This window comes from Bubalus bubalis, chromosome 7 (assembly GCF_019923935.1).
Source record: "Bubalus bubalis isolate 160015118507 breed Murrah chromosome 7, NDDB_SH_1, whole genome shotgun sequence".
In the NCBI taxonomy this organism is placed as follows: Eukaryota; Metazoa; Chordata; class Mammalia; order Artiodactyla; family Bovidae; genus Bubalus; species Bubalus bubalis.
Window position 1 is genome coordinate 108,867,080 of NC_059163.1, and position 18,797 is coordinate 108,885,876.

Consider the following 18,797-nt stretch of genomic DNA (forward strand, 5'->3'; position numbering starts at 1 on the left):
CAAATCTTCATTACTGTAGGATTATAAAATTTATAATCAAATTGAATCATTAACAGTTTATAAGTCACTAACAATTTTAGTGTTAATAAATAAGTTAAACTGTTTAGAGCAAATAGCCTTGCAAGGAAAATACACCCATGGGACAACTATTGTTCACACTTACCAGTTCTTCCTGAAGTTGGGAAATTAGTTCATCCTTCTCTTTCAGCTGCAGCTTCAGCATTGAGCATTCATCTTTCATTATATCCTGTAAAAACATCAAAGAGACAGAATAATAGATTTAGCCCTTTCCCTTCACTCTTGATAAGAAAGGTCAGTTGCACGCAGTGGGAGGTAACTGCATATGACTAATAAAACAAAGTTCTTCTACAATCTGATGTTTTCCATAATATACTCTGTTTCAAAACAAACTAATGTATTAAAAGATATTATGCTATATATGATATATATGCACATTTTTCTGATAGATAACAAAATGGACAAAGGGAAATCGGACTAAGACAGAAATCAGGGATTCATCCTAAATTCTGTCCTCCTATTCTTGTGCATACATAATCAGTGGGATAAAAGTAATTATACTTCAAAAGAGATACTTTATCCTTTTTTCCTGTTATGATTAAATATTCATTCTCAAATGAATGGCTGTATTATGGCCTTTATCTTTAATGATAGCTCTGTAACATTTTTCCCTTTCATTAGAGCTCTGTCTTTGAGTATTTAACCTTGTCACTCTGCGTGAACCCTCAGTCACAGTCTCCATGTATACAGTACACCCACATCTGTGACCTCTATTATTCTATGCTGGAAACTTACTTATAAATATTTAATCTAAACCTATCTTCCAAACTTCAGCCCACAAATATAATTATTTACTGAGCATACACTCAACATCCTATAGACATTCCAACTAAAATTTCATGGTCTTCCTATTTCAAAAATTATTTCCATGTATTCCTCCTGTTATCTTATTTCTAAAAATAGCCAGAAAAGCATCCCATACTCTCAGCTCATACACAATCTGATCCCAGTCTGGTACCCAATTCTTTGATCTCAATCTTCTGGGTATTTCTTGAACTCACTCCTTTCTATTTCTCATGGATTTACTCTAGGTATCCATTGCTTCATATCTGACTTACTGTAGTAAGTCTCTGAACTGGTTCTATGTCTATCACCTTTCCCATCTGCAAGAGAAATTTTCCTAAATGGGAATTAATTACATCATTTCTTAATGTAACAGCTAATCATTTCTTTCAGAGGGGGGGAAAAAAAAAGTCAAAACTCTTTAGCACAACATATGGTGCCTTTCATTCTCAACTACTTGCACATTTCTGGAATGGTATGTTTTCACTTCCAACTTTCTTATAACCTGTGCTCATTCCTACAGAATAAAGCTGCAGAACATGGTTTCTTTCATGTCTTTTTGCTTTACACAGGCGTATCTCTGGGCTGCAATGCTTCTATTGCCCACAATTTCTCATGATATAGGAGGCATTCCAAACAGAGCATGAAGTCATGTTTCCCAGTGTCTAAATCACCCATCATTTCGTACAACACTAAACACTTCAAGGGTTGTTTTCTTGTTTCCCTAACCCACTTGAGCAGATCTTTATCTGAGTTGACAAGAAAGAACACAGCTAATGAATTAGAGAAAACAGTATTTGTTTATTCTAGTTCTTATGGTGCTAATTTCTACTTTTAGTCTAAGCAATACAGAATATATGATTCAAATTTACTAATACCTCGTTTCATTTTCAGACAGCCAGTTGACTGGGAGATGCTAATTATCTCTGTCACTTTTATTTCATAGTGGCCCTGTTTCTTCCCCTTAATCATGAGCTTTCATAGAACTTATACTCATCATTTTATTATTTTTTTATACTCAACATTTTAATATTTATTTTCACAGAGTCTAAATTTTACATGTTACAATGTTAATGGTAAAAAGGCATAGCCTGCTCGACAATGCAAAGAAAAAGATTGCAGGCTTAAAGGTAGGTAATAAAATCATGTCTCTTAGAATCAGAGGTATCTAAGGGCAAATTCTGGGTACTTCACTAAACTCTCTTTGTGGCTTCCTGCTCATTAATTAACTTCTTTGAGTTCCATGGACATTATGGTAGAGATTGATAATAGGAGATCTATTGATAATAGGAGATCTCCTATTATCATAAACTCTGACAAAAACTCTACTGCTTAGTACTTATATTCCCATATTTCCAGTCTTGCCTAATACCTCACTTAAGAAAAACTAATCCCCTTCATAAAATAAAATATTATCACCTTTTCTCTAGGAAACAAATATTTAGGTAGAGTTAAGGGTTGTTTTTTTAGGAAACAAATATTGAGGTAGGGTTAAGCATTGTTGTTGTTTAAATGCTAAGCCATATTCACCTCTTTTGCAACCCATGACTGTAGCCTACCAGGCTCCTCTGCCCATGGGATTTCTCAGGCAAGAACACTGGAGTGGGTTACCATTTCCTTCTCCAGGGAATCTTTCCCACCCAGAGATTGAACCTGTGTCTCCTGCATTGGCAGATTCATTACCATTGAGCCAACAGGGAAACCCTAAAAGTACCAAAGGTTTACTAAAGGGTTTAAAAGATATATTAAAAAATAAAGCTATGTGATAAGAAAAGAAGAATCAGAATTGGGAAAGGGGAACAGTGGACCATGATTCATACCTGACAAATCCTCTACCAGCTAAACCAGGAGCTCCAACTCCAAGACTGCCTATGAGAGGAATGCCCTGTGGAAGGAAAGTGGGTGGGTTCACCTCCCACTCCCCGTTCAGTCATTGTTTGGGAGCTGCCACATGAGCTAGATCTCAGCTGCTGCTGGTAATCTATTGTCTCACACCACCCAGTGTTGAGCTTGACTTCAGCTAGAGGCAGTTAGCTAACTACAGGAGTTGCAGCTGGGTAGTGAGTCCTTTATTGAAAGAGAATCTGAGCCTTAGCCTGAATCTACTGCTTTTTAGCTGAATGTTATACAATATTTTTGTGTATTAATTGATATTTTGTCAATGGATTCATTTAAAATGAAGATTTACCTATATTGTGGCTAATAGAAATTGTAAACAAAATTATTTTCCAAAAACAAGCTGCCTTTACACAATTATCTGATTTGTTTCCCCCCAGCTCTGGAAAGTTTTTTCAAGAAGTTCTTAATCTCACAGCTTTAAATCAGGTAGGTGTTAATATACCATTTGCACTTACTTAAGGAATAACATATATTAAAACATAAATTTAATTTATCATATGACATCAGAAGCCAAAGACATTATAAAGGTCTTTATCAATGACTTTGCAAATGAATCTTGGCCACCTACAGTTCTGTTTTTGGTTGTTATATGTACTTTTGGCAAAATTCATAGGTGTATCTGTCTAACACACAAGATGAAACCTTTAAACAATAGTTACTTAAATGAAAGCTACTCTCAGATGAATCAGTATTCCCTCAATATTCTCACTATCTGTGCAAAATTCTGGGACATGTTTGATAGAATGCTCTATTTAGTTAGAAATTCTCTTGGTGTGTACAATTAACTAGATTTTAATATTCTTGGTTTTTAAAATAATGCTATTAACATCCATTAATACAGGCTAATGTAACCAATTAACCTTACATTAAATTAAAGGCATATTACTTATGAAAGTATATAATTGAATAATTATGGCATCCTTTGTTTCTCACTCAAATATAACTGATTCTAGGACTAAAATCAATTCTAGATTTCCTAATTCCATAATTATTCATAAATATGGAACTTATAATATGGTGGATTAAAGGGGTTACAAATCGTTTGCTACTATTCCAAATGAAAGATGGAATCTAAAGTTCTCTCCTTGGATATGGGTTGGTCTTATGGCCTTGCTTGACCAGGTGAATACAATGGAAGTAATTCTGTGTGATTCTCAGAACAAGATCAGATTTAAGTTCCCAGGATGGTCTCTTAGAATGTACCTCTCAAGTTCCTCCCCTGTAGAAGGAACACAGCAGTCATGCTAAAAAGTACAAACTACATTTCATTTTCTTTGACAGCCTCTTAAGGACACACCCAGCATCAGCAGCATCAACTTTCGATCCTGAGAACGAGTCATCTACATACCTAGCCTAGTGAAGTCTTTAGATGACCAAAGCTCTGACCAGTATCTCATCATAACTGCCAGAGCTAAATCATTCCCAAATTCCTGACTTGTAAAATTGTGAACAAAATAAAAGTATAGTTTTAAGCCATTAAGTTTGGGGATGATTTGTTATAGAGATCATCAGAACATATGGGCAAATTAAATTATTATAATTAGAATTAGTGTGAATTATGACTCATAGGTATATAAAATATATACAGCTAATTTAAAAATATTTTTTGATTTAAAGTATGATTTTTGTGATTAAAGTTATATATATTGTAACTTTCAAATTTATTTCATGTGTAATATAAATATATTCTCAGTATTTAACATACAGGAGAATTAAAAATACAGATGTAATAGTTTCTTAAAAATTATCTTATTTTACTTTTATTTTCTAAATTTGGAAAATTAAAGCCAGATACATGAATATTTGGTTAATTTGCCCCAAATTCATTTAGCTGACTTTACTCCCATATATTCCTATCATTTATTTTTTGCCTGAATTAGAATCACCTCATTGTTTGAAACATGTATGAATAGAAATCAAGTTCCAAGAAATTAAAGGCAAGCAGATACTGTAAATCATCTCAAAAATTATCTTATGCTGAAATTAGAAATGCAGATTAAAAAATTAAATAATAATTTCTAACTCATGAATCTTCACATAATTCTTCAGGTAAAATTATAAACATAATTCTTGGCTAATATTTACAAAAACATGTCAAAATTCATACTGAGTCATCATGACTCTCTATTTATAGACTTTTGGTCCTTTCTCTGGAGGGCTTTACTTTATGACTTACAAGCTGTTGCCTCATTCTGGTAAGTGGAAAGGTCAAAAGATCAAAAAATAAAGGAAACAGACAATTCTATCAGAGTAAACAAGGACAGATTGTTATGAACAAGTGAAAACAGCGAAAAAAGAAACAGGAATATGGTAGGAGAAGACAGAAGGACAGAGATCAGAAAACACAAAATATACAATAATTGACAGTGTATTTTGCAGTTCTACCTAAACACCTGACCTCACGCAATCGTTACGCTAACAAAGCAGCATGTTACCTGCAACAACTGGGTAGCTAGTGAAATAAACCAGTGCAAGCAAATAATCATCTACACAGAGCTATAACAGAGCCTGCTTTTCAAATCCTGAAAGCACAGTCAATAAAACACCACCCTAATTGTTTATTTAGTTTAAAACAATTTTTAAAATATTTTAAAAGTCATTTCAGTATCAACAACTGCTACGCCATGCTATAAAATTTTCTTTTCATAAGCATTCAATTTAAAAAGATTTCTAGGGGCTTCTGTGGTAGTCCAGTGGTTAAGAATCTGCCTTGCAATGCAGGGGACACTGGCTTGATCCCTGGTCTGGGATGACCCCACATGCCACAGGGGAACTAAGCTCGTGTACCAACTACAGAGCCTGTACTCTGGAGCCCATGAGCAGCAACTACTGAGCCCATGTGATGCAACCACTGAAGCCTGTGTGCCTAGAGCCTGTGCGTCACAACAAGAGAAGCCACAGCAATGGGAAGCCCTCACACCACAACAGAGAGCAGCCCCTGCTTTCTGCAACTAGAGAAAGTGTGTACACAGCAACAAAGACCCAGCACAGCCAAAAGTAAATAAATATTAAATAAAAAACATATATATATATACACATTCTAGATTTGACTTTATAATGCCATTGACTTCAGAGATGAACTAACATTCCATTGAATATTTACAAAAACATTGTGTTTTTTAAAAATATTGTTTACACAGCAGTACAAAATTTTAAAAAGGCATAAAAGGTGTTCAAAGTAAGCACCTTAGACATGTATTTCTAAGAATATAAATCAAATCAGTAAACAGCATTATCCCTTAACATAGTGGTATATTGGCTATCTTTCAAGACAATGATAATATTACCTTAAGCTAAGGCTTTCTAATTTATAAAACATGGGCTTTCTTTGTGGTTCAGCTGGTAAAGAATCTGTCTGCAATGAGGGAGACCTGGGTTCCATCCCTGGGTTGGGAAGATCCCCTGGAGAAGAGAAAGGCTACCCACTCTAGTATTCTGGCCTAGAGAATTCCATGGAGTATATAGTCCATGGGAAGACAAAGAGTCGGACACAACTGAGTGACTTTCATTTTCCATGCATAGAATCTTGTTTTGCTGTCAGAATTTTTGGTGACCAGTTATTGAACAAAATGGTTCATTTCTAGGATAAGCAGGGGGCAGGATAAGCAGGGCTTTGTTCGTAGAAATTAAGCAGAGAAGACGATTGTATAAAAGGTCAAATTAAATGAAACCATTAATGAATAATACCAAGACTGTTAAGTTGTGTCCATTAGTCTCTTTACAGAATACATTGTATTTTGATAATTTTTGAAACAGTTAAAACATTAGCCTCCACTGAGAAAGTTGCTATTTTATTAAGTTGGTGAAAGTAATTACAATTTTTGCATTGTTGAAATTTGCCATTTAATATTGTAATACATTTTACATAAATGTGGTTATGTTATACATAATTTTAATGCACATTTCTCCATGTTTTTTTGCTAATGACATTACTTGCTATTTATTTGATATGTATTTTAGAATATGGGAATGATGTTAGACAAAAGCAAATTTGAGCTATTTGAGTTCAAAATGGATCCTAAAGCAGTGGAGACAGCTCACAACAATAAATCTGGCCCAGGAACTGCTAAGGAACATATAGTGCAGTGGTGGTTCAAGAAGTTTTGCAAAGGAGATGAGAGCCTTGAAGCTGAGGAGTATAGTGGCCGGCCATCAGAAGTTGACCATGACCAGTAGAGAGCAATCATCAGAGCTAATCCTGCTACAACTACAGGTGAAAAAACTTGATAAGTGGGTGCCTCATGAGCTGACCACAATAAAAAAAAATTGTCATTCTGAAGTGTAATCTTATTCTAAGCAAAAACGACAAACCATTTTTAGACTGGACTGTAACGTGCAATGAAAAGTGGATGTTATATGACAACTGCTGATGATGGCCAACTCAGTGACTGGATTGAGAGGAAGTTCCAAAGCACTTCCTAAAGCCAAACTTGCATCAGAAAAGGGTCAAGGCCATTGTTTGGTGGTCTGCTGCCTGTCTGATTACAACTACAGCTTTCTGAATCCTGGTAAAACCATTATATCTGAGACTTACGCTCAGTAAATCGATGAGATGCACTGAAAACCGCAACACACGCAGCTGGCACTGGTCAGCAGAAAGGGCCAAATTCTCCATGACAACGCCAGACCACATATCACACAACCGATGCTTCAAAAGTTGGGTTACAAAGTTTTACCTCATCTGCCATATTCACCTGACCTCTCGCCAACTGACTACCACTTCCTCAAACATCTTGACAACTTCTTGCAGGGAGAGTATTTCCACAACCAGCAGGATGCAGAAAATGCTTTCCAAGAGTTCACTGAATCCTGAAGCATGGATTTTTATGCTACAGGAATAAGCACACTTATTTCTCATTGGCAAAAATGTGTTGACTGTAACGGTTCTGATTTTGATTAATAACGATTATTTGAGCCTAGTTATAATGATTTAAAATTTATGATCCAAAACCGCAGTTATGTTTGCACCAACCTAATAAAACAGTTCCATGAGACTATGGCTTTGTCTTTTCCAAGTTGTTAGAGTCTGCTTACATTCACTTTACTATATTAATAAGAAAACACTTGAGTTGCAGAACTTCTAATATGTAAGATCTTCTACATCTTACATAGTTTTTATTATAGAGTAAATAGAGAATATTAACCTAAGTTATAATCGTTACAAAAAATATTTACTCAAAGTTTTTATTACTCTGTTCTTTGTTTCACACAGTGTTTATGGTGAAAATTAAAAATTAAAAAAACAAACATCTGTATTTCATTTTCTAAAGCCTTCTTAGAATGATAATATTTTGCGGGTAAAAGGATGAAAGCAAATTTCTCTGTGTCCTAATGAATTATAATAAGCATGACAAATTAGTTTCTTGATCTCCTAAACCCATGGGTTTCACCAACATCAATTATGAATTACACTTAAGACATAAATATTTTTACAAACTCACCAACAATGAGCTTCTCAACAGAGAAAGTCAACAAATGATAATGTTCATTTGTCCTACTGTACTCGTTTGGTATGAGATTCTTGGGGAAATCAGTATCTTTAAGAGGTTTTGGGATTGTCTGATGCTAGTATTTTTTCTTTCCTCACAGAAGGGAAGCAACTTGTCACACTGTACTTAAATTTCTTAAAGAAAGTAAGCAATTATTTAAGTGACTCTTCCCACAACATACACTATACAAGAAAAAAAAAACAAAAACATGAAATGGCTAAAATTTGCCTGTAAAAATTTCCTTTCTGTTATGAAGGCATGCTTACTTGTTTTTCATGTTTTAGGAAAGGAGTAGAGGACATCTTATCTCTCAACATCCTGACTAAACTAAGAGAATTAGGTTTGAACATAACTATGAACTTCTCTGGTGGCTCAGACATTAAAGAATCGGCCTTCTAGGTGGGAGACCTGGGTTCTATCCCTGCGTTGGGAAGATCCCCTGGAGAAGGAAATGGCAACCCACTCCAGTATTCTTGCCTGGAGAATCCCCATGAACAGTGGAGCCTGGTGAACTATAGTCTATGGGGTCGCAAAGAGTCAGACACAACTGAGTGACCAAGAACACATACACAGCACATAAACTTTAGTTGCTGGGAAGGAAAAGTAATAAAATACATCAAACACACCCCATTCCTCACCCATAAGTGCATAGTACAGTTGTTTTGTTCACTTTGTTTGAAATGCTATTTTGACTTAGTTTTGAGGTCTTGGCTAGAGGCCAGTTCCCCTCTTCAATAGCTGATTAAGGCCATACTCCAAACACTTCCTTTATCAGGTCCTCATACTCCAGAGCCATTAGGTAACAGCCCCATCAAGCCACGTACCAGGCAACTAGAGACAGCCTCCACACCCTAGATTTCTTGAAATTATTCAAATTAGCCAGTCCTTAGGGAGTGTTGGAAACCCTGCCAATTCCATCCTGCTTGCCATATATAAAATGCACCCTTTGGCTCCAATTCATCATTACTTGGCCCCCAGTGGGGCAATCTTCTCCATGACTCTGCCTAGCAGCCTTCTCTCATTTGAAAGGGTAAGTTACAAAGAGTTCTGTATCTCATCTGAGTGTTAGTGTGTCAGATCCAAGATCCCACTATCAAAAGAATCTTTAAATCTCGTAAAACAATCCTGGCAGGAGCCAGCTGCAGGCCTTGGGTACTCTTTTGCCATTCTCCTGGGATAAGGTAGCTGAGATGGCTCTTGAGCCCTGGAGGGCCCGGAAAGAGAAGAAGGACAGTGGGGATAATATTGGGTACTTCCTGGCAATGCATATATATTTTTTTGCACAATAAAGGTAGAGAAAAGTTTTTCAAGTTGTATATATTATTAAAGAAAGTAAAAACTAGAGAGATATCCCTAATATTAGCACATCTCAGAAGTGGTACTATCCCATTTTATAGGATGCTGAATTGTGACAATGATAAAGAATACAGAAATAAGTAATACTGTAAGGATTATTTTTTCAATAATTCTGGCATAATTGTAAAATTCTGGATAGGAGAACAAAGAGAAGGTTTCAATGTTGTGCTGTATAGGAATCATACATAATGTGACTCAATTTAAGCAGAGGTTTCAGGCAGTCTGGGAAGTCAGATGACGAAGCTGCAAAAACGCAAGGAACATTAGCTGAAGCTACAGATCACAGCTAAGAACATAAACTAATATCAGGTAGTAAGGAAAGGAGTAAAGATTATGCTCTGTTCTTTTTTAGAGCACTAGTGGAGAGTAGGGCTTCCCAAGTGGTCCCAGTGGTAAAGAATGTGCCTGCCAATGCAGAGATGTGGGTTTGATCCCTGGTAGGGGAACATCTCCTGAAGGAGAGCATGGCAACCCACTCCACTATTCTTGCCTGGAGAACCCCATGGGACAGAGGATCCTGGTGGTTTACAGTCCATAACTGCTGCTGCTGCTGCTGCTGCTACTGCTGCTGGTAAGTCATTTGAGTTGTGTCTGACTCTGTGTGACCCCATAGACGGCAGCTCACCAGGCTCCCCCATACCTGGGATTCTCCAGGCAAGAACATGGAATTTTTCAGGCAAGAGTACTGGAATGGGTTGCCACTGTCTGCTCCATACAGTCCATAGAGTAGCAAAGAATTAGGCACAGATGAAGTGACTTAGCATGCACATATGCAGTGGACAGTAACAGCATAGAGTAGTATTTTCAATTACTCATTATATGTACATTGTAAAATGGGAGTCTTTAAGACATGAATTTGGGAAAAGAAGCAGTTTCGACTTATAGAATAGATATAATTTCCAATGGTTGCTTATGTACTGAATGCCTGCCTACACCAATCGCATAATTAACTTGCATTAGAAAAACAGAAAAGATTTTGTAAATTAAGGGAAGATTTAGATTATCATTAAGCAACAGTATATTATCTCAAAAGTTATTGTCTACTACAACACAAAACTTACAAATTTATCAATGTTTTTTCATATTACCTCTTGTCACTCAATCAAAGCAGAGAAGATTTGCATTTGAGTCTTTGTTGTGTCACAATTTAGCCATGTGATCCTGATAAGTCAATTACTAATAACAGAGCTAGGGGTTTCCCAGGTGGCTCAGCAGTAAAGAATCTGCCTGACAATGCAGGAGATGCAAGGACGCCAGTTCAATCTCTGGCTCAGGAAGATCCCCCGGAATAGGAGACAGCAGCCCAAAAGTATAATTTGTTGAAATTAAGACACTGTTTTAATAATTCAGGTGAGAAATCATTAGAATTTAAAGTAAGATGCTGTAGGAGTGGATTTGATGTTATTTAAAAGGTGGACTCTACTGTATGTGTGTGGAAGTGAAAGGGAAAAATGAGAAGGGGGAGACAAAGATGACATTAAGTTTCTGGAAGGTCTACTCAGAGAATGTAAGTATGGCTCATTCTTGTTAAGAGCAAATACAATTTGAGGTGGAAGAATTTAAGATGAAGAAAAGACACTAAGTTTAATTTTAAGGTCTTTTGTACATCCAACTGAAGAAATACAGCAGGAGCTGGCTAGGTAACAATGCATGGCTATGAAGAAATACAACTTATTGGCTATGCATGGGCTCCAAAGAGAGAGATCTGGTCAAGAGATGAAATTTGGAAATCACTATTATATTGATGTAGTGGAAAATCAATAACTGAGAGAGGAAAAGAATGTGAAGAAAACTGAAAATGAAGAAAGTGTGGTGGCATAACAGACAAGGCAGGAAATAGGTTTTAGAAAGAGAAGGCGGTCAATGATGCTGAATGCAACAAAGATGAAGTGAATTAAGGGCTTATCAAAAATATCAGTCACCATGGATATTTAACAAATCAGGTGGTGTGTTAGAAGCAGACTTTAGACTACAGTGGACTCAGAAGCAAACTGAAGATGAGGGAGAAATAAGGAGTTACCAACTACATACTTGCAAAATGAAAGCTTCTTCCAAGAATGAAGAATAGTAGCTAATAGGATTGAGATGTGCTGTGCAAGTACATTACATGGAAAACACTGAACAGGTAAAAAGACTAATGAGAAGGACTTGGTAAGAATGGAGAAGTTAAACAAACACAGGTGAAAGATGGAATAACTATGAGTTGAAAAACCTTCAAGAGTCAAGGGATGAGATCCAGTACATAGGAGGAAAAACTAGCTATCTGTAGGCAGAGAAGTACCCATGAACAGAAGGGAATGAAATAACCTTTTCTTGATGATGCTTCAATAATAAAAAAAAAAAAGATCCTCTTTATAAACAATTTAAATCATGTAAGAGATTGTTAAAAACTGAATGTGTCCCCTTAAAGTTCATATATTGAAATACTAACCTCTAGTACCTCACAATGTGACTTTATTAGAAACAGAGTCACTGCAGATATATCTGATTAAGAAACACTCGAACAGAATAGGCCCCTAATGCAATAAGACTGGTGTCTTTACTAAAAGGAGAGAACTGGACTCAGAATAATGCACAGGAAAGGAACACCATGTGAAGACTGAAACTATGCTATCACAGAGCAAGGAACTACCAATAACTGGGAGAGACCTGGGGCAGACCCTTTCTTAGTGCCTTCAAAGGGAGCACAGTTCTGCTGACATCTTGATCTCTGGAACTCTGAGACAATAAATCTCTGTCATTTAAGCTACTCAGTTTGTGGTACTTTATTACAGCAGCCCTACAAAACTAACACACAGACATAACATAATTTTCAAATACCGGACCTTCTTATAGATTATATGTAATTGAATTGATACATGATTTTTTAATAATTACTAAATGAACAAATAAAAAGGACAGAAAAGAGAGTACATAAACCATGACCTTTTTCTACTTTTTCTCCTACCCTTAAAACTCTTCAAGTGCCTATTTTTATTTCTAACCTAAGACTATTATGCTAATATGGGCTTCTCAGCATATCTAATGTAGCAGTAGTTCTTTATGCCTTTACATTATAAACATAAAGCATTCTCATACTTGCATATTGAGTCACTATCTGATTCTTGAGCATGGGAAGAGGCACAGGTGTCTACTGCAGTCTACTCATGTACTAGTATTTTTGCCTTTATGTCTGACTCACCTACTCATTCAGACAAGTCCCAGAGGCTTCTGTCATGCCTTTTGTGCAGGTGCCAAGGCAGCCACCACCACACACTTAGAAACAGCACCACATTCTACCAACCCAACATTGATCAAAATTTCTAGACAAGTCAGTTTCATCAAAGTCACTTCAACTGATAACCAGTATGTGATAAAGTTTCTTTTTCACATGTAATCAAAATATGGTAAGAAAAGTAATGAACTCCAGGCATGGGAGAAAATGTGAATGAATGCCCTGATACCAATACCCCATCCTCACCCCATCCCAGCCCTGCTAGTTAAAGAAAACATCCTTTAAGACTGAAAATAAGCAGTCATGCCATACACGCTGCTGCTGCTGCTGCTAACTCGCTTCAGTCGTGTCTGACTCTGTGCGACCCCATAGACGGCAGCCCACCAGGCTCCGCCGTCCCTGGAACTCTCCCGGCAAGAACACCGGAGTGGGTTGCCATTTCCTTATCCAAGACATGAAAGTGAAAAGTGAAAGTGAAGTTGCTCAGTAAGTGTCTCTTCATGACCCCCTGGACTGCAGCCTACCAGGCTCCTCTGTCCATGGGATTTTCCAGGCAAGAGTACTGGAGTGGGGTGCCGTTGCCTTCTCCAATGCCACACATATCCAACATTATAATGTTGAAATACTGAAGGCAACCTAAGTTTAAAATTGAAGAATTATTACTAATCAATGGTAAAGCAATGAAATATTATGCATTTTTTTAAATGATGGTTACAAAGTTAATGGAATACCATGAAAAATACACATTTTAAAATAGAAATCTAATGAAATATATACTTATCAAAACTCTGAAAATATACAAAATTATGACATTCATTCTATTAGAGTTGTTTTGTTAGGGTTTTTGTGTGAATTTTCACTAAAATGTTTGAAGTGTTAAAGGTGCAATATCCTAGAAAAAATACATGAAAATAAAAATATTTATTGAAACATATTTAACAATCATGTAACCTACTGGATCTATGGTAAATGTGGTGTGCTCTCAGAGTAATATTGTGTTCAAAAGAAACTTGCAGCACTAAAAAAATGCAGCAACTAGATCTGAATTTTCCACTTCTTACGGTAGTAACTTTTAAGAAACATAGTGCTCAAGACAATATAATTTGAGTTACACTTTTATCAAGGAAAAACAGTGCTTATATTTTAAAGAGGACTACATGAAAATAGTCTAATAAATGTATTCACTCAGGAGGTCATGAATTATCTCCTTTTCCCGACCGATGCTGTGAAAGTGCTGCACTCAATATGCCAGCACATTTGGAAAACTCAGCAGTGGCCACAGGACTGGAAAAGGTCAGTTTTCATTCCAATCCCAAAGAAAGGCAATGCCAAAGAATGCTCAAACTACCGCACAATTGCACTCATCTCACACGCTAGTAAAGTAATGCTCAAAATTCTCCAAGCCAGGCTTCAGCAATATGTGAACCGTGAACTTTCTGATGTTCAAGCTGGCTTGAGAAAAGGCAGAGGAACCAGAGGTCAAATTCCCAACATCTACTGGATCATGGAAAAAGCAAGAGAGTTCCAGAAAAGCATCTATTTCTGCTTTATTGACTATGATAAAGCCTTTGACTGTGTGGATCACTATAAACTGTGGAAAATTCTGAAAGAGATGGGAATACCAGACCACCTGATCTGCCTCTTGAGACACCTATATGCAGGTCAGGAAGCAACAGTTAGAACTGGACATGGAACAACAGACTGGTTCCAAATAGGAAAAGGAGTACGTCAAGGCTGTATATTGTCACCCTGTTTATTTAACTTATATGCAGAGTACCATGAGAAACACTGGAGTGGAAGAAACACAAGCTGGAATCAAGATTGCCGGGAGAAATATCAATAACCTCAGATATGCAGATGACACCACCCTTATGGCAGAAACTGAAGAGGAACTCAAAAGCTTCTTGATGAAAGTGAAAGTGGAGAGTGAAAAAGTTGGCTTAAAGCTCAACATTCAGAAAACGAAGATCATGGCATCTGGTCCCATCACTTCATGGGGAAGAGATGGGGAAACAGTGGAAACAGTGTCAGACTTTATTTTTCTGGGCTCCAAAATCACTACAGATGGTGACTGCAGCCATGAAACTAAAAGATGCTTACTCCTTGGAAGAAAAGTTATGACCAACCTGGATAGCATATTAAAAAGCAGAGACATTACTTTGCCAACAAAGGTTCGTCAAGTCAAGGCTATGGTTTTTCCTGTGGTCATGTATGGATGTGAGAGTTGGACTGTGAAGAAGGCTGAGCGCCGAAGAATTGATGCTTATGAACTGTGGTGTTGGAGAAGACTCTTGAGAGTGCCTTGGACTGCAAGGAGATCCAACCAGTCCATTCTGAAGGAGATCAGCCCTGGGATTTCTTTGGAAGGAATGATGCTAAAGCTGAAGCTCCAGTACTTTGGCCACCTCATGCGAAGAGTTGACTCATTGGAAAAGACTCTGATGCTGGGAAGGATTGGGGGCAAGAGAAGAAGGGGACGACAGAGGATGAGATGGCTGGATGGCATCACTGACTCGATGGACGTGAATCTCAGTGAACTCCGGGAGTTGGTGATGGACAGGGAGGCCTGGTGTGCTGCGATTCATGGGGTCACAAAGAGTCGGACATGACTGAGTGACTGATCTGATCTGATCTGATATAAAACCAAAAGAATATTTGAAGGAATATTTAAAGGAAATACTCAGGAATATTTAAGTGAAAGAAAAACTATTACTAAAAGAAGCACCTAACATGTACTTTGTTGTAATTTTATGTCAGGCACTTTGGATAAATCATCTGATTGAAATTAGGTCACATCCAATTCTTTGCAACACTATGGACTACGCCAGGCCAGGCTTTCCTATAGTCCACAACCTCCTGGAGTTTGCTCAAATTCATGTCCTTTGAGTTTGTGATACTATCTAACCATCTCATTCTCTGCCACCTGCTTCTCTTGCTTTCAAGCTTTCACAGCATCAGGGTCTCTTTCAATGAGTTGACTCTTTGCATTAGGTGGCCAAATATTGGAGCTTCAGCTTCAGCATCAGTCCTTCCAATGAATACTAAGGGTTGCTTTCTTTTAGGACTGATGGGTTTGATGTGCTTGCAGTCCAAGGGACTCTCAAGAGTCTTCTCCAGCACCACAGTTTGAAAGCATCAATTCTTTGGGGATCAGCTTTCTTTATGGTTCAAAACATACATTCGTACACAACTATTGGAAAAACCATAGTTTTGACTAGATAGACCTTGGTGGTCAAAGTGATGTTTCTGCTTTTTGATAAGCTGTCTGAGTTGCCATAGCTTTTCTTCCAAAGAGCAAGTGTCTTTTAATTTCATGGTGGCAGTCACCATTCACAGTAATTTTGGAGTCCAAGAAAATAAAATCTGTCATTGTTTTCACTTTTCCCCCCATTTATTTGCCATGAAGTGCTGGGACATCATTAAATCAAATCCCTATGATTATACAATGGAAGTGAAAAGGAGATTCAAGGGATTACATTGGAGAGACAGAAAGCTTGAAGAACGATGGACGGAGGTTTGGGACATTGAACAGGAGGCAGTGATCAAGACCAACCTCAAGAAAAAGAAATGCAAAAAGGCAAAATGGTTGTCTAAGAAGCTGAGAAAAGAAGAGAAATAAAGGGCAGAGGAGAAAAGGAAAAATACACACATTTGAATGCAGAGTTCCAAAGAATAGCAAGGAGAGATAAGAAAGCCTTCCTCAGTGATAAATGAAAAGATAGAGGAAAAGAAAAGAATGAAAATGACTAGATATCTCTTCAATAAAACTAGAGATATCAAGGGAACATTTCATGCACAGATGGGCACAATAAAGGACAGAAATGGTATAGAGATAATGAAGCAGAAGATATTAAGAAGAGGTGGCAAGAATACATAAAAGAACTATACAAAAAAGATCTTCATGACCCAGATAACCATGATGGTGTGATCAATCACCTAGAGCCAGAGATCCTGGAATGTGAAGCAAAGCTAGTGGAGGTGATGGAATCCCAGTTGAGCTATTTCAAATCTTAAAAGATGATGCTGTGAAAGTGCTACATTCAATATGCCAGCAAATTTGGAAAACTCAGCAATGGCCTCAGGACTGGAAAGGTCAGTTTTCATTCCAATCTCAAAGAAAGGCAAGGCCAAAGAATGTACAGACTACTGCACAACTGCACTCATCTCACATGCTAGCAAATTAATGCTCAAAATTCTCCAAGCCAGGCTTCAACAGTACATAAACCATGAACTTCCAAATGTTCAAGCTGGTTTTAGAAAAGGTAGAGGAACCAGAGATCAAATTGCCAACATCCGTTTTATTATCAAAAAAGCAAGAGAGTTCCAGAAAAACATCTATTTCTGCTTTATTGACTATGCCAAAGCCTTTGACTGTGTGGATCACAACAAACTGTGGAAATTCTTAAAGAGATGGGAATACCAGACCACCTGACCTGCCTCCTGAGAAGTCTGTATGCAGGTCAGGAAGCAACAGTTAGAACTGGACATGGAACAACAGACTGGTTCCAAATTGGGAAAGGAGTATGTCAAGGCTGTATATTGTCACCCTGCTTATTTAACTTATATGCAGAGTACATCATGAGAAATGAGAGGCTGGATGAAGCACAAGATGGAGTCAAGACTGCGGGGAGAAATATCAATAACCTCAGAAAAGCAGATGACACCACCCTTTATGACAGCAAGCAAAGAAGAACTAAAGAGCCTCTTGATGAAAGTGAAAGAGGAAAGTGGAAAAGTTGGGTTAAAACTCAACATTCAGAAAACTAAGATCATGGCATCCAGTCCCATCACTTCATGGCAAATAGATGGGGGAACAACAGAAACAGTGAGAAACTTTATCTTTTGGGGCTCCAAAATCAATGCAAATGGTGACTGCAGCCAGGAAATTTAGACGCTTGCTCCTTGGAAGAAAAGCTATGACCAACCTAGACAGTATATTAAAAAACAGAGATATTACTTTGCCAACAAAGGTCCATCTAGTAAAGCTATGGTTTTCCCAGTAGTCACGTATGGATGTGAGAGTTGGACTATAAAGAAAGCTGAGCACCAAAAAAATTGATGCTTTTGAAGTGTGGTGTTGGAGAAGACTCTTGAGAGTCCCTTGGACTGCAAGGAGATCCAACCAATCTATCCTAAAGGAAATCAGTCCTGAATATTCATTGGAAGGACTGATGCTGAAGTTGAAAGTCCAATACTTTGGCCACCTTATGTGAAGAATTTACTCATGTGAAAAGACCCTGATGCTGGAAAAGTTTGAAGGCTGGAGGTGTAGGGGACAACAGAGGATGAGATGGGCAGATGGCATCACTGACTCAATGGACATGAGTTTGAGTAAGCTCCGGAAGCAGGTGATGGACAAGGAAACCTGGTGTGCTGCAGTCCATGGGGTTACAAAGAGTCAGACACGATTGAATGACTGAAGTGAACTGAACTGATGGGACGTCTTAATTTTCTGAATATTGATTTTTAAGCCAGTTTTTTCACTCTCCTCTTTCAGCTTCATCAAGAGATTCTTTATTTCCTCTTCACTTTTATCCTTAAAGTAGTACATTTACAAATCTAAGGTTGTTGCTATTTCTCTCAGCAATCTTGATTCCAGCTTGTGAGTCATCCCGCCTGGCATTTCACATGATGTACTCTGCACAGAAGTTAAATCAGCAGGGTGACAATAAAGAATCTTGACATATTTCTTTCCCAAAAATTTTGTATCAGTCAGTTGTTCCATGCAAGGTTATAACTATCGCTTCTTGTTCTGCATACAGGTTTCTCAAGGGACAGGTAAGGTGGTCTGGTATTACCATCTCTTTAAGAACTTTCCACAGTTTGCTGTGATCCGCACAGTCAAAGGCTTTTCAGTAGTCAACGAAGCAGATGCTTTTTCTTTTTTTTTTAAATCCCCTTTCTTTCTCTGTGATCCAGCAGATATTGGCAATTTGATCTCTGATTCCTCTGCCTTTTCTAAATCCAACTTGTACATA

At 37.5% G+C, this 18,797-nt stretch overlaps 1 protein-coding gene and 1 long non-coding RNA gene across 26 annotated transcripts in view; one reads left to right on the plus strand and one right to left on the minus strand.

Annotated features, from left to right (window-relative positions):
- CCSER1 (coiled-coil serine rich protein 1) overlaps nucleotides 1-18,797 on the minus strand; it is a 1,462,911-nt gene that overhangs the window by 763,088 nt on the left and 681,026 nt on the right. For all 25 annotated transcript variants that reach the window (XM_025290710.2, XM_025290711.2, XM_044946320.1 and 22 more), the window contains exon 8: nucleotides 164-247. In XM_025290710.2, coding sequence (XP_025146495.2) covers nucleotides 164-247 — 84 coding nt within the window. The remainder of the gene's footprint in view (nucleotides 1-163; nucleotides 248-18,797) is intronic.
- Nucleotides 2,684-4,240, plus strand: LOC123334534. Its single transcript, XR_006552543.1, has 2 exons — nucleotides 2,684-3,186; nucleotides 4,042-4,240. It is a non-coding gene; the product is annotated as an uncharacterized LOC123334534 (long non-coding RNA).